This window comes from Metarhizium album (genome assembly GCF_000804445.1).
Source record: "Metarhizium album ARSEF 1941 chromosome Unknown scaffold_12, whole genome shotgun sequence".
In the NCBI taxonomy this organism is placed as follows: Eukaryota; Fungi; Ascomycota; class Sordariomycetes; order Hypocreales; family Clavicipitaceae; genus Metarhizium; species Metarhizium album.
The window spans coordinates 662,317-676,552 of NW_024467586.1; the positions used below are offsets into that span (position 1 = coordinate 662,317).

General features: G+C 57.3%; 4 protein-coding genes across 4 annotated transcripts; 2 read left to right on the forward strand and 2 right to left on the reverse strand.

Moving 5' to 3' along the window:
• Positions 1–1,242: 1,242 nt before the first annotated feature.
• Positions 1,243–1,674, reverse strand: MAM_05204 (uncharacterized protein; the record flags this gene model as incomplete). Its single annotated transcript, XM_040824002.1, has 1 exon — positions 1,243–1,674. One exon carries the CDS (start codon positions 1,672–1,674, stop codon positions 1,243–1,245), a length of 432 nt encoding a protein of 143 aa, XP_040678161.1.
• Positions 1,675–3,990: 2,316 nt separating this feature from the next.
• Positions 3,991–5,147, reverse strand: MAM_05205 (Mannose-6-phosphate receptor, binding protein; the record flags this gene model as incomplete). Its single annotated transcript, XM_040824003.1, has 3 exons — positions 3,991–4,137; positions 4,193–4,727; positions 4,792–5,147. 3 exons carry the CDS (start codon positions 5,145–5,147, stop codon positions 3,991–3,993), a joined length of 1,038 nt encoding a protein of 345 aa, XP_040678162.1.
• Positions 5,148–5,907: 760 nt separating this feature from the next.
• On the forward strand, positions 5,908–7,494 carry MAM_05206 (C-14 sterol reductase; the record flags this gene model as incomplete). The annotated part of the gene is made up of 3 exons (XM_040824004.1): positions 5,908–5,975; positions 6,032–6,336; positions 6,398–7,494. The coding sequence occupies 3 exons, from the start codon at positions 5,908–5,910 to the stop codon at positions 7,492–7,494; spliced, it is 1,470 nt and encodes a 489-aa protein (XP_040678163.1).
• A 3,505-nt stretch (positions 7,495–10,999) lies between these two features.
• MAM_05207 (Glycoside hydrolase, family 3) lies at positions 11,000–14,168 on the forward strand (the record flags this gene model as incomplete). The annotated part of the gene is made up of 4 exons (XM_040824005.1): positions 11,000–11,083; positions 11,457–11,635; positions 11,706–12,094; positions 12,160–14,168. The coding sequence occupies 4 exons, from the start codon at positions 11,000–11,002 to the stop codon at positions 14,166–14,168; spliced, it is 2,661 nt and encodes an 886-aa protein (XP_040678164.1).
• Between the last annotated feature and the right edge of the window lie 68 nt (positions 14,169–14,236).

Sequence of the window (14,236 nt, forward strand, 5' to 3'; positions counted from 1 at the left end):
CCCTGGTGCTACACCACGTCTCGCGGCTGGCGATACCGAACCCAACCCAGAAGCTCCAATCATCCACTTGCGGCCGGGCGAGCTTCCGGCCCGTGGGCTCGACTTGTCCGCGTGCAAGTCGTCCCCTTCCAGCCGTGGTACGGAGCACAGATAGACGGCTGCCGGGCCCCGGCTCGCGAGCCATGGCCAAGAGATGGGCCGGCAGCGGGAGAGTCTCCCGACAAACGATTCGTGCCCCGTGTCCTCCTGCGTGGCTGGGCCGTCTCCGTGCTTCCGTCCCAGCGGGCGTCGTCCAGGCCAGTGGCCAGCGAAGTCCAAAGCACGCGCGTCGTGTCGTCGACACGGTGTGCCCATGCGACGAGCCTCGGCACCGCGACAACTTACAAGCGCCGTCTGGGAGGCAGGCAGGCAGTCCGTGTAACCAGGGAGAGGTCCCTGGCTCCCATGCCATGTGCCATGCGTCACTCCCATGCCGGAAACGTTGTGATGCGCAAGACCAGACCTGGCTCGTAGGGCGACCAATCCAAACGGGATCCGCCCGTCTGGGAACGTCTGTGGTTCCCGAAGCCGAAGCACGCACGCACAGACAGACAGACAGACAGATAGACAGACAGAGACGAGGCCAGATGCCAGATGCTTCGCGTGGACAGCGCAGAGCTCGCGTCGGCTCCCTGGCATGCACCCTTCTCCTTTGGGCGCATGGCGTGGCTGGGAAAGGAAACGAGCTCCGCGAAAATTTCTACCACGCAGCGCCCCGGCCGGGCTCGTCGTCTCGCAGTCGACGCGCCAGGGTATCGTGATACGCGCCGCTCCCCTTTTGGGTTTTGGGGGGGGAATCAGTCAAACAAGACGTGGCGCCGTCGTCATGGATGCGCGTGAGTCTACTCCGTGCTGGTACGTATGGCGAGTGTGGTGAGACCAGTCCACGAGCCCAGCTCATCTGTTCGGGTTACGTCCGGGAAGATTCGACACGTCTCTCTCTGCAGCTACTCTTCTTCCGTGAGTCCGTGACTGAGCATGGAGCATGGTCTTGGGTTCGGCCCCCCGGCGAGAGTGTTTCACTTTTATTCACGGCTTGCGCAGTAACCTGTAGGGTCTAGATACAACTTGTCCCGCAGATGCAAAGAAACCTGATGCCCTGGTGCCTCGACGGGCAGAGCCGATACGACCCTCGCGCAGGCCATGACCGGCATGACCCGTGCCAAGGGACCGCTCTCGAGACGGTCGTCAGTCGTCACCGCATTACTTGGCTCGCCTGGATGGCGCCCCCTGCGCCCCCTCCTGCTTGGCTTCCAGGGCCGTCAAGACCGTCACTCCTGCTTCGAGCACCAGCCCGAGGCTTTGCCATGCTTTCTCCTCCGACGTTGATGCCCGCTGCTGCGGAGCGCTGTTGGCCTCCTTCGCTCCGGTGCGAGCTCGCGTCCCGGCAGCACCGCCCTTGCCAGAGCTGGGAGGGGCGCCTTTGCGCGTTTGGCTTGGAGCTTTTCTGCCCGTCTCGGTCTCGGTCTTGGTCTTGGATTCGGCGTAGCTGCGTCCGGCTTCGAGCAGCACGCGGCCGACTCTGCTGCTGCCGCCGGTTCGTGCAGCTTTGTCGCCGTCCTTGACCATCTCGGCGGCGATGCTTTCCGCAACCTTGACGGCCAGGGGGATGAGTGGCGCGAGTTTGTTGCTCATGTCTGCGGGAGCCCTGTGCTGGTTGGCTAGGCCACCGACCGTCGTTGATGTCGCTGGGATGTGGTGATCTGATATCAAAGTGCGCGTGGGCCTGAGGCGTGGCCGACGGTTGCGAATGTCAGCGGCATGCTTCTTTCCCGGCGGCGTGTATCGATATATACTCGGGTCCTGCGGGCACAACCGACCCTTTCAAGGAGACGGCCGGTAGGTGACCACGACGATGCGGACAAACATGTGACAAGGGCGTCCAAAGATGCTCAAAGACGGAGCTTGCCGTGGACGCCGTGGGTGGTTTGCTGCGGGCACAAAAGACAGCTTTGTGGCGAGCCCGGCCGTGGTCTTGAAAGTCGGCTGCTGGGGAATTCTCGCCACAAACAGCCTTCGGCCTCCATTTCTTGTCGGCATTGTCTCGCGTCTCGCCTAGGTAGATGCGTGAAGCGCCGCCCCCGTGCAGAAAATCCCACCGTCTGGTTCTGCACACATGTCCAACACGGGGACAACGAGGCACGGCGGTGCTTTTGCGCAACTCCCATTCTTCCGTCAAGCGACGTGCCTCGGGGCCACGGCGCGTTCAGCAGTAATGGCGCCTCGTGTATCCAAACAGCCAGCACACACCCACCGCGCAACGTCTTGATCCCGCGTCCTCGCTCCTATTTCACGGCGAAAAAGCCTGCATGCGGCCTTTCACGCCTCCTGCTACCCTATGTGACGTGTTCGGCCCGTGGGCAAGCTGAGTCGCGGCCAGGTGCTACTGCAAAAAGCTCATGTTCGCCCGGATTGCTCCAGCCTTGCGCCCTCTGCGTCGGCAACGCGCTGCCCAAGCAAACCTATAAGAAGGATGAAGCGACAGTCTCGTGTTCCTATTTCCCTTGCAGCCAAAAACCGTCGTATGGGCTACTTCACCACTCTCTAGTTTTTCCACAACTGACGATCCATACGTACAGGACAACATGGACCCTCAGGCTCCCGCAAAGAGTTTCGCAGAGACTACGTGGCACAGCATTCACGTGCCCCGACCGCCGGCGACGGATTCGCAACCAAAGCAGGCAAGCTCTCGTGATCGGGGCAACCAACGCCGCCGACAGCGAGCCCGCGTTTCCAGGTGTGAAAGGACGAACTGTTTACCCAAAGACTGGCCCACCAAGTCGGTGATCCTATCTGGCCCCTTGGGAGACACCGACCCCTTTTCTGAAAAGTCACACCCTCGTCGTGAGTGCCCAGATCTCGGTCCAAGCAGCACATCACATCGACAGACGGGCTGTGAATCCCATCACACGGAGAGTAGTTGCCGGCCCGGGCCCCAAAACTCCGGCAGAGCCAACAAGGGCCTTCGAAGGCAGCGGCGCCGTCGTCGTCAAGCGAAGCTTCTCGGAAACAACAGCGCAGAATCTCGGCGCGACCCGGTCGTTGATCTGACGAAGAGCATGGCGTCTGTCACGACCCGGCAACCGCTGGGTGTAGCGGCGGGAAAAGAAAACGAGAACAAAGCTAATGGTAGGCCAGCAGAGCAGACCATTCTCTTTAGCAATGTGCATGCTGACGAAAATTGGCAAGCGGACGAAACGAGTGCAAAGCCTTAGCTGCCACAACGTCGCGCTCGCAGCCGTGTTGCTTGATGCGCCGTCGAGCCCCGTTGCAAACGGAACGGCATCTCGTATTGTGCCCGTGGGGGTGCTTTGATTCCGCAGCTTCGCCGGTGTTTTCCACTACATAGTGATTCTTGTCCCAGAACGAGAGGTTGGGATCGTGAGTCGGGACATCAAGGGGATCGATCGGGTGTGGCAGGATAATTCCGTCGTCTTCATCATAACCAACAGCTGGAGAGGTAGATTCAACGTCATCCCACAATAGAGGAGTCTTTGTTTTCTTTGCTTTTCAGCGAATCCATCCCTTCACACATCACTGTGGCCCGTCCGGTTGGAACCTTGCCGCCTGCATGTCTTGCCCATCCCAGCGTCAAGGTGTCAACGCTGCGTCCGCGCCTGGGAAGAAGAAACGCTAGACAGACACATGACGGTAAGGAAGAATATGCATTCGCGGTACAGCGGTCTTGTGGCTCCCAGCAAAATGTACCTGTAGCTCAGCGCGTCGCCAAAAACTCTGCAATGTCGTGTCTCGTACCCTTGTATCTGCCATGCTTAGCACCACCCAGTAAATGCCGCAAATCATTCTGATATCCCCATCCCAAGAACGCCAGATATGCTGACTGACGTGCATGGCACTGATCGCGCGCTTCTGCATCGTCGTGGAAAAGACGGAAAAGACCATACCCTAGCAGGTACGAGAAACATGATTCCCCCCCGCTTGAAACAAAATTCAGTCGTCCCACTCCTCATCCAACTGGTCAATGAGTCGGTTTTCTGCATCCGAGTTTCGGTTTCGAGAACTCGAGCCGAGATGACTGTAGCCTCGTCGGCCAGGGAGACACCTTGCGCATGAGGAGAATGCAATAACGAACATATCCTGGGGGTCACGGTTAGCGCCCTGCACCATCGGGGTCTCGGGGAATGCGACGCACACTCAAGAAAGACCAAATACCTGCCCACAAACTATAATTCGGCAACTGTCGCCATCCCCGTGCGTTGGTGACGGCTCGATTATAGAAGACGCCGCCCAGCACGTATACGAGGAACGCGACCACCAGGATGATGCCAAACACACTGCCGGGGCCGACACTTCCTGGTTTGTGTGGTTCTGCTTGCGCACATGCATGGCTGGAGCGGCCTTCGAAAAAGTACGAACATTCGTCCTCGTCGACCCCAACGAATGATATGCTCGCTTGGGAGCTGGTGGGGTCTCGGTCGCAAAGAAAGGAAATCGTCGTCGACTTTCTTCGCGATGGCTCCTCCTTCGCCTCCTTGTCTTCTTTCAACGTCTCCACCTCGTGAGGCTGCCTGGTCAAAGACGACTCCTTGTTCGCACGCCTGTCGTTGGTCGAGTGCGATGGAGGGCTCCGGCTACGCCTGGTCGACTTGGAGGCACCACACGGCGAGCCACCGGTATATTGCAAGACCAGCTTGCGGCCACGACTCTTCAAGTCCATCGATGCGGAGCTGAAGGTCAAAGGTTAGCATCATGAAATATTATCGTTCCGATCCGACAGCTCGCTAGACCAACCCTATAGAATAGACGTTTCCATGAGACGTATAGTATGCGCTGACATTGGCCCATTGGCTCTTGGAGACTCCAACCACCTCTGTTACGTGGTCCACGACTGGTGCGCATATGTTGAGAGTAAAGTTCTTGCCGTAATCATATCCTCTGGAGTGGTAGTCCTTCGCAAGGCCCGTCTTGTGCTGCTTCCCCTTTTCGGGAGCGTGAGCTGTGTCGGGACGCAGATCGAAGAAACCGCCGCCAGTTCCGGATGACGCGGTCGCAGTACATGCCGGCGCATGGGTGGTTGATGATGGGGCTTCTTTTGCTGCAGCAAATGAACCGACTACCAGCACCGGGCTAAATAAACTTGCTCGCATCTTGTAGAGGATAAGGGAACGATCGCGGCTCGACGGAAAGGAAAGCGGTCAGCGAATTTGAATGAGCGCTCACGGCGCGACGAAAAAGTACGGTCGGAATGGAGCCGTGTCATCAATTGCTGACTGAACATTGACCGAGGAGATGAAACCGAGTGAGTTTGAAGCAAGGCCTCGCGCCAACCCAAACCGCAAGTTGTAGTGAAAAAATGGTGCAGGTTGAAGACTGGAAGCCACTAAGCTCGCCGTCGATGGGGAGGTTTCTTCGAGGTTGCGACAACTGGCCACATCTACGGAGTACAAGTGGGCGAATAAGCTCCCTCCTCCGCAACTCTGTACGCGTAGGGAAGGTGCGATCATAAAGCTTCTGCGCTTGGCGTCTCCACATGGGCCGCATGATGTACGTACGTACTCCGTACCTGCTGCTGCTGGACTTGCATGTTCCACCGGCCCGGCAAAATAGTTCATCCATTTACCTGGCTCATTTTGGCTAATCTCCCCGAGAGAGAGTTCCATGCTGTCATTGAACTGGCCCTGAGCTTTATTAAGTTTGCGACCTGCATCGGCTTCACATCGCATACTCCGTCGCGACGCCCTGGAGCTGACGTCGCACAGTTTTCTGAAGCCCTCTTGTCGACTCTGAACAGGCTCTAGTCTAGATCTTCGGATTCCCGCTTCGCCGCTGGCCAACCAGCTCTCTTTCTCTAAGCTCTCGAATCGCGTCGCGCTCAGCAAGTACTCATCGCCTGGTTTCCGCCGCAAGATGCCCTCATCAAAGACTGCTGCCAAGTCTGCAGCTCCGGCTGGGCACGGCTACGAGTTCTTCGGCCCGTAAGTCATCCAAGGCACTGGTATACTCGAGCTGCTTCTGATTGTTGCCTCATCAGCCCGGGTGCCTTTGGCATCTCGTTTGGTCTGCCCATTCTCGTCTACGTCTTCACCTTTGCGTGCAACGACATCTCGGGATGCCCCGCGCCATCGCTCCTGAGTCCTCGCTCCTTGTCACTCGAACAGTTGAAGGTCGAAGTGGGCTGGCCGCAGAATGGAATATGGGGTCTCGCCAGCTGGAAAGCAACTGGCGGCGTCCTTGCCTACTACTTGCTGAACCTCATCTTATACCGCGTTCTGCCTGCGACCGAGGTAGACGGAACTGTCTTGAGCTCCGGCGGACGTCTCAAGTACCGATTTAACAGTACGTAGTTGCACGCGGCTCCCAACTTGTCCGAGTCCCCAAACCGCTAATGGCCCGGTAGCCTTGTACTCCAACACGGTTACTTTGGCCGCCCTCGCAGCTGGAACTTTGGCTCGGGGCGCCGAGTTTCCCGTATGGGTCTTTATCAGCGAGAATTACCTCCAGATTCTGACGGCCAACATCGCAATCGCTTACGCAATCGCCACTTTCGTCTACGTCCGTAGCTTCAGCGTCAAGCCCGGAAACAAGCAACATCGTGAGCTTGCCGCCGGCGGCCACACCGGCAACTTGCTCTACGACTGGTTCATTGGCCGCGAACTCAACCCCCGCGTCACCATCCCCCTGATTGGCGAAGTTGATCTCAAGGAGTGGTGTGAGTTGCGACCCGGCATGATGGGCTGGATCATTCTCAACTGCGCCTGGTGTGCTCAGCAATACCGCAACTTTGGCTTCGTCACCGACAGCATCATCTTCATCACGATTGTGCAAGCGCTGTACATCCTGGACTCGTGGTGGTTCGAGCCCGCAATCCTAACGACCATGGACATCACCACGGACGGTTTTGGCATGATGCTTGCCTTTGGCGATCTCGTCTGGGTGCCCTTTGTCTACTCGACGCAAACCCGATATCTTTCCGTCCACCCGCTGTCGCTCGGTCCCGCCGGCCTCGCAGGTACCCTTTCGCTCATCGGCCTCGGCTTCTACATCTTTCGTTCTGCCAACAACCAGAAGAACGCGTTCCGTACAAACCCCAACGACCCCAGCGTCTCCCACCTCAAGTACATGGAGACCAAGGCCGGCAGCAAGCTTCTGGTCAGTGGCTGGTGGGGCATCGCCCGTCACATCAACTATCTCGGTGACTGGATCCAGTCCTGGCCATACAGTCTCCCCACCGGACTTGCTGGCTACCAGATTCTGGCTGCTGGTGCCGGCGCCGCCGGCCAAGGCGCCCACGTCATGAAGGATGGCCGGGTCGTCATCCAGGGCAACGCGCGAGGCTGGGCCATCCCCATCACCTACTTCTACGTTGTGTACTTTGCGGTCCTGCTCATCCATCGTGAGCGGCGGGACGACGAGAAGTGCCGTCGCAAGTACGGCGACGACTGGGAGAAGTACAAGAAGATTGTGCGCTGGAGAATCATTCCCGGCGTATACTAGGCAGGCGCCCGCGCAAACGCAGAATCAAAAGCCTCAAATGTCTCGGCTGTCCAAGGGTGAAGAGTGAAAGGGTTAAAGCGGGAGTCGGGGTTCTGGTGGATGGTCGGGGCGAGTTTTTCATTGCGAGCTTTTCTTCCCCATGGCCGTAGTTTTTACGCGACGTGCACTGAACGCTGTCGGAAATGCAAGGAGGCTTCGGGCCGTGATGATGCACGAAAACAAGTGTCCATGCCGGACATGGGGTAGTCAACGTCACGAATATATATATATATATATATATATATAAATATATACGGAGTATATGCACGTGTATACGATGTTGCACCATGCTATGCGCCGGGCAACGAAGTCGCATCAGAGCAACTGCCAATAGAGTCCTTAGCAGCTCGCTGCACATGACAATCTGCGCCAGTCGGAGACAAGGTTCCGAACGCTGAGATCTGAGATGTCAACTAGACTCCAGGGTTTGGGACCGCAGCCACGTCTGTGTTGTGGATTTTGCGTATACTTGATTTACGTGTTTACCTGAGCAGGAACGGGCACAGGGCCCATGGCCCATGTACATGAGGCCTTGCCGGGATAACCTACCAGGACATGTCTCTCGGCCTACGAAACATGCACCTCGGCGCTCGGCGGAGCCGCCGGAAGATTTTGCTCACCGGGTCGGAATCGGGGGTTGACAGGTTGACCCGCGAGCTGTTATACTCGGTTCTCTTCCACGGTTTCTACTGGTCTCGTGTGAGGGTGGGGTATCCATGTTTCGCCGGGAGAATTGCCACCGGGCTTGTTCTCGGTTCGCTGGAGGGCTTCCCCGTGGGAGGGGCGGAGAAAATCGTGGACCATCCATGCCACTGTATGACGACGATGCAGCCCTCTCGGTGGTCTGTCCCGGACTCCCGGTGGCCATTTCTTGCTTGGCACTACCGAATACGCTTGGGGTAAAGAAACCAGGATGGGGGATGACGGCGGCGGCCAAGTCGCGGTTCAAATGTTGCTTCCCGGCTTGTCAGCGTCAATCTAGACAAAGGGCCCGTCGTGAACGAGCGAAGGGTCTGGGAGATTCAAACTTGAAAGAGTGCGAACGGGCCGAAAGGAGTCTGGTGCAGGCCAGCTGGGTGGCATGGCCGCGCTTCGAGGCAGGACAAGATTGCGGGGAAAGGGCAACAAGAATGCGGAGTTCTCGTACTGATGAGACCAGACTACTAGTTGACATGCGAAAGCCTCTGCTGGCTGTTCTTTGACTAGTGACGGTTGGGGATGGCACATACGGAGGACTCGCCGCAGGCAGGTCAATGGTAATTTCGGTGCCATGTCCAGGTCGGTGTCAGCGTCAGCTGAACCGGGGCCGCGCAGTACACGGCGGCCGTGGCGTGGTGACGCGAACCAGATTGCTGTTTCAAGCATGATGGTTTTTTTTTGGTTTTTTTTGGGTGCCAATACGTAGTCTCTTTCGTCGTAATAATGGCGATGCGCCTGGGTTCACTGCTCTGTGGCTCAGCCAAGGAAGACCGTTGTCGGAGAGCGATGGCCAGGAGATGGGTGGCCAAGGGTGAGTGTGCATGCTGGCAAAGCGAGCATACAACAATACCAGCCTGTCTCATTCTACTGGGTGCGTCTGTTGTGTTTGTTGTTGTTGTTGTTGTTGTTGTCATTGTCGTCATTGTAGTTGTTGTTGTTGTTGTTGTTGTTGTTGGCATGCAAACCAGCCCCGCATCGGCAGCTGCCTGGTCCGGTGTCAGCAGCTGCCAGCGACCCGCAGTGAAAGACGCACTGGGTGCTGGAATAAGCACGGCATAGTTAGGTACTTGCCTGGCCTACATACCACGGCGTGGTACGGAGTACATGCTAAAAGTACAGGGCACTCGTCTAATTTGTCACTGCTTCCAGACCGTCGTCATGGCTTGCCTCGCACGGCACCCGAGTCCGGACAAGGCCATCATCAATGAACGCATGCATGCATCTTGAGCACGACGATCCGCTGGTTTGATGCTAGTACCACTTGCCACTTGCCACCGCAAGGCCCTTGGACCGGTTCCCCATTAGCCCATTCTCTATCAATCAATTATCAAGCGGCTCGTACTCGCGACTCCACACGTCCGTGAGGCACCCGTCTGGTCCCAAAGTCAAATGCCGGTACGTACCAACAAGTTGCCAACTGCAACGAATTACTCCGTACGGAGTAGGCACATGTTCATCGCTGCAACATGCACTTCACGACCTCTATTCGGCCACCAGGCTTGTAACTACCAACGAGAACTCGGCATCGTACAACAGCACTCGCGTCCGTCGCACTCGGGCGAGCTCCCAAGTTGCTCCATGCTGCTCGAGGGGGGCAGAGGGGTTTTGCCGTGATCACCGATGGCACTGTTTACTTGTTGCTATCTGCACGTCACCCTTGCTTGAATATGTACTTCGCATCCAAGACATGCATTAATTGCGGCCATGCACGGCGTAATAGGAACTACAGTAAACCATGTCTATAACGATCCTGTGTTATAGCGAAATTCGGGTTTTTACGATAATTCACAGTCATCTAAGGTTTTTCCCTAGTAAATTATTAATAGTCGTGTTACTAACAATATCGTTGACTTTTTGCTTAGTCACTATACATTTTATCGTTATAAGGCCCCACTTTTATTGGCTTAATTCCTTATAGTGGGGCGGGATTTCCTTATAGTGGGGCTGAAATTCCTTATAGCAGGGCGGAATTTCGCAAATATGTACTTTATACTAGTAATTTCCAGGGGAAGGTACAAGCCCCATAATAGTCGCATCTTAACGATAGTCGCTATATGACGATGAAAAAAGCCACACGAAGGATATCGTTATAGACATGGTTTACTGTAATGCCTAGTACTTGAGTACCTAGTGTGCATAACCCCTGCCCCGTGCTCGGCATCAATGAGTACTAGTCGTTGGTAGAATGAATCATTCATGGAAGTTACCAAGTACTTACCTAGGTACTTAAGGTACTTAGCGAACTGGCCGCTCCTGCAGTTCCACCTCGACAACTACGGAGTACAGGAGAGAGACTTTCAAGGCTCCCAGGTGTAGGCACACAAGCCTAGGAGTCCACAAGCCTAGGAGTCTAGGTGGGCTCGATGCATAGACGGATGCACACAGAGTACTCCGTCCGTACACATGCTGGTACTGCCGCAGACGGCATCGCTTCAGAACCTCGGGAGGTCCGTTCACGCCCATCGCGGGGACCATGACGACTGTGCCATGGCCCATCCTCCCCCTCCCCCGGCCGCGTTTTCTGTCACCTCGTCGACGCTGTCGACGTTGCCCGACAGACCGAGACCTCTGCTGCGCCCAATCTCGTCTAGTTATATCAAGCCCACGTTGCCCGCCATTCTCTTGAGTGAATCGCACGGTGTCTTCTGAGGCAGGTCGTCCCTGTCAACTTGAGTCCGCGACTCTGTTCCTTGCCCACGCAGACGAGAACATCGGCTGGAAACGACCAAGACCAACGCCAGCTCAACATCGTCACGTCACCGTCACCATGAAGCCGCTGTCCGTGTTTGCGGCGCCGCTGCTCACTGCTGTGGCAGACGCTGCCCCGTCGGCTCCTGAATCCTCCCACAAGGTAAGGAGCTTGCTCTGATCAGTTGGAGCACGAGATCACGGCCACTTGTTCTGATCTCTGTTGCTATCTTTTTTTTTTGCATTCTGCGTCATGCTTCCACCCCGTGTATGCAGCGTCAAACCAAACAAATTTTTCATTTTTTTTTTCCTCCTTCGTCGGGCCTCCGATGCGCCGACATGACCCCAATTAATGCATCGGAATGTCATATCCACATGCCCACTTTTCCACCAGCCATCCGTGGGGTCACCCGTGCCTGGCCTGTGTGTGGGGGGAAAGATGATCTTGGATCCACAAGAGGCTGCTGAATCATCCTGGCAGTTCTACCACTGCTCCCGCTTTTGACCGTTTCTACAGCTTCGCTACTGACACCCAGGTCTCTAAGGTCCCTTTACAGCTCGACGTCCGAGCCGAGTTGGCCGCCTCCCCTCCTCACTATCCGTCGCCATGGATGAACCCACAGGCGCCTGGCTGGGAAGACGCATACGCAAGGGCCAAGGCCTTTGTGTCGCAGATGACTCTTGTCGAAAAGGTCAATTTGACGACAGGCACTGGGTGAGTCCGCGAAGCCCACGGCGGCCCTCGCATCGACCACAGCACTTGTACTTACGCACCTGGACATCAGATGGATGAGCGACAATTGCGTTGGCAATGTTGGAGCCGTCCCGCGATTGGGTCTCCGAGCTCTGTGCATGCAGGACGGTCCGTTAGGCATTCGCTTCTCCGACTACAACAGCGCTTTCCCCGCCGGCATTACTGCTGGCGCGACATGGTCCGAGTCCCTTTGGAGGGCCCGTGGCAAGGCAATGGGTTCCGAGTCCAAGAGGAAGGGCGTTGATGTGGTTCTTGGTCCCGCTAGCGGCCCTCTTGGCCGTGCCCCTACCGGCGGCCGTAACCCCGAGGGATTCGGAAGTGATCCTTACCTTCAGGGCAAGGGCCTCGCCAACACCGTTGTTGGTATTCAGGATGCGGGAGTCATTGCCTGCGCCAAACACTTCATCGCCAATGAGCAGGGTACGAGGCCAATCTCGCTCTGCTTGGGTTGACCGTTGGGGGTCCTTGAACTGACTGCGTCATAGAACACTTCCGACAAGTTGGCGAGTCCACTCCGCGGGGGTTCAACATTTCCGAGAGTCTATCTTCCAACCTCGACGACAAGACCCTGCACGAAGATTATGCTTGGCCATTTGCCGATGCAGTCAGGGCTGGCGTCGGTTCCATCATGTGCTCCTACAACCAGGTCAACAACTCCTACGCGTGCCAGAACTCCAAGCTCCTCAATGGCGTTCTCAAGGACGAAATGGGCTTTCAGGGATTTGTCATGAGTGACTGGCAGGCTCAGCACGCGGGTGCCGCCACCGCAGTCGCTGGTCTCGACATGAGCATGCCCGGCGACACAGAGTTCAATACCGGCTACAGCTACTGGGGCGGAAACTTGACTCTGGCCGTCATCAACGGCACCGTGCCCGCCTACCGTGTCGACGACATGGCCATGCGAATCATGGCTGCTTTCTTCAAGGTCGGCATGACTCTCGGCGAGCAGGTCCCGACCAACTTCAACTCATGGACCCGCGACACTTTTGGCTACCACCATGCCGCCGCAAGGGAGAACTGGGAGCAGGTCAACTTCCAGGTCGATGTCCGCGACGACCATGCCGCCCACATTCGCGAGTCTGCTGCCAAAGGAACCGTCGTCCTCAAGAACACCGGATCCCTGCCGCTGCACAAGCCCAAGTTCCTTGCTGTCATTGGCGAGGATGCTGGGCAGAATCCCAAGGGTCCCAACGGCTGCGAAGACCGCGGATGTGACGACGGCACCTTGGCCATGCTCTGGGGCTCCGGCACCTCGCAGTTCCCTTATCTCATCACCCCCGACAGTGCGCTCCAGCGTCAGGCCATCGAGGACGGCTCTCGATATGAGAGCGTCCTCAGCAACTACCAATGGGCGGCTGCTCAGAAGGTCGTCGCCCAACCCAACGTCACCGCCGTCGTTTTTGTCAACGCACACAGCGGGGAGGGCTACATCGACGTTGACAACAACGCCGGTGACCGCAAGAACCTGACCCTGTGGAAGAATGGCGACGATTTGATCAAGAACGTTTCCTCCATCTGCCGCAACACGATTGTTGTCATGCACACTGTTGGCCCCGTTCTCGTCACCGACTGGTACCGGAACCCCAACATTTCTGCCATTGTTTGGGCCGGTCTGCCCGGGCAGGAGTCTGGCAACGCCATCACTGACATCCTCTACGGCAAGGCCAGCCCCGGACGTTCTCCGTTCACCTGGGGTCCAAGTCGAGAGAGCTACGGCACCGACGTCCTGTACAAGCCCAACAACGGCAAGGGTGCCCCTCAGCAGGACTTCACCGAAGGTTCCCTCATCGACTACCGCCACTTTGATCGGGTTGCGCCCAACAAGAGCAGCCCCGGTGCTCCCATTTACGAATTCGGCTTTGGCCTGTCGTGGTCCACTTTCGAGTACTCCAACCTCAAGGTCGAGAAGCACAATGCGGGCCCCATGTCGCCGCCCGAGGGGAAAACGATGGCCGCCCCGACGTTTGGCCGCCACAGCACCGACCTCAAGGACTACGCCTTCCCCCGGTCCGTTCGCTACATCAGCCAGTTCATCTACCCCTGGCTCAACACGACCGCCTCTGCCAAGGAGGCGTCGGGCGACCCTCGCTTTGGCCAGACTGCGGAACAATTCCTGCCGCCCGGGGCCGCGGACGGGTCGCCCCAGCCCAGGCTCGCGTCTTCCGGCGAGCCCGGCGGCAACCGCCAGCTGTGGGACACCATGTACACGGTCTCGGCGACAATCACCAACACGGGCAAGCGCGTGAGCGACGAAGTTGCCCAGCTGTACATCAGCCTCGGCGGCGAGAAGGAGCCGGTACGTGTCCTCCGCGGCTTCGACCGCATCGAGGGCATCGCGCCCGGGCAGCGCGTCACGTTCCGCCACGACATCGCGCGGCGCGACATTAGCAACTGGGACACGGTGTCCCAGAACTGGGTCGTCACCAAGGCCCCCAAGAAGGTGTTTGTCGGGAGCAGCTCGAGAAACCTCGCCCTGAGCGCGGACCTCGACTGAAGGGGACAGGCGGAGAAGCGAACAAGATGTCGCGACAGATGTACATATAGAAGACTAGGTACATAACC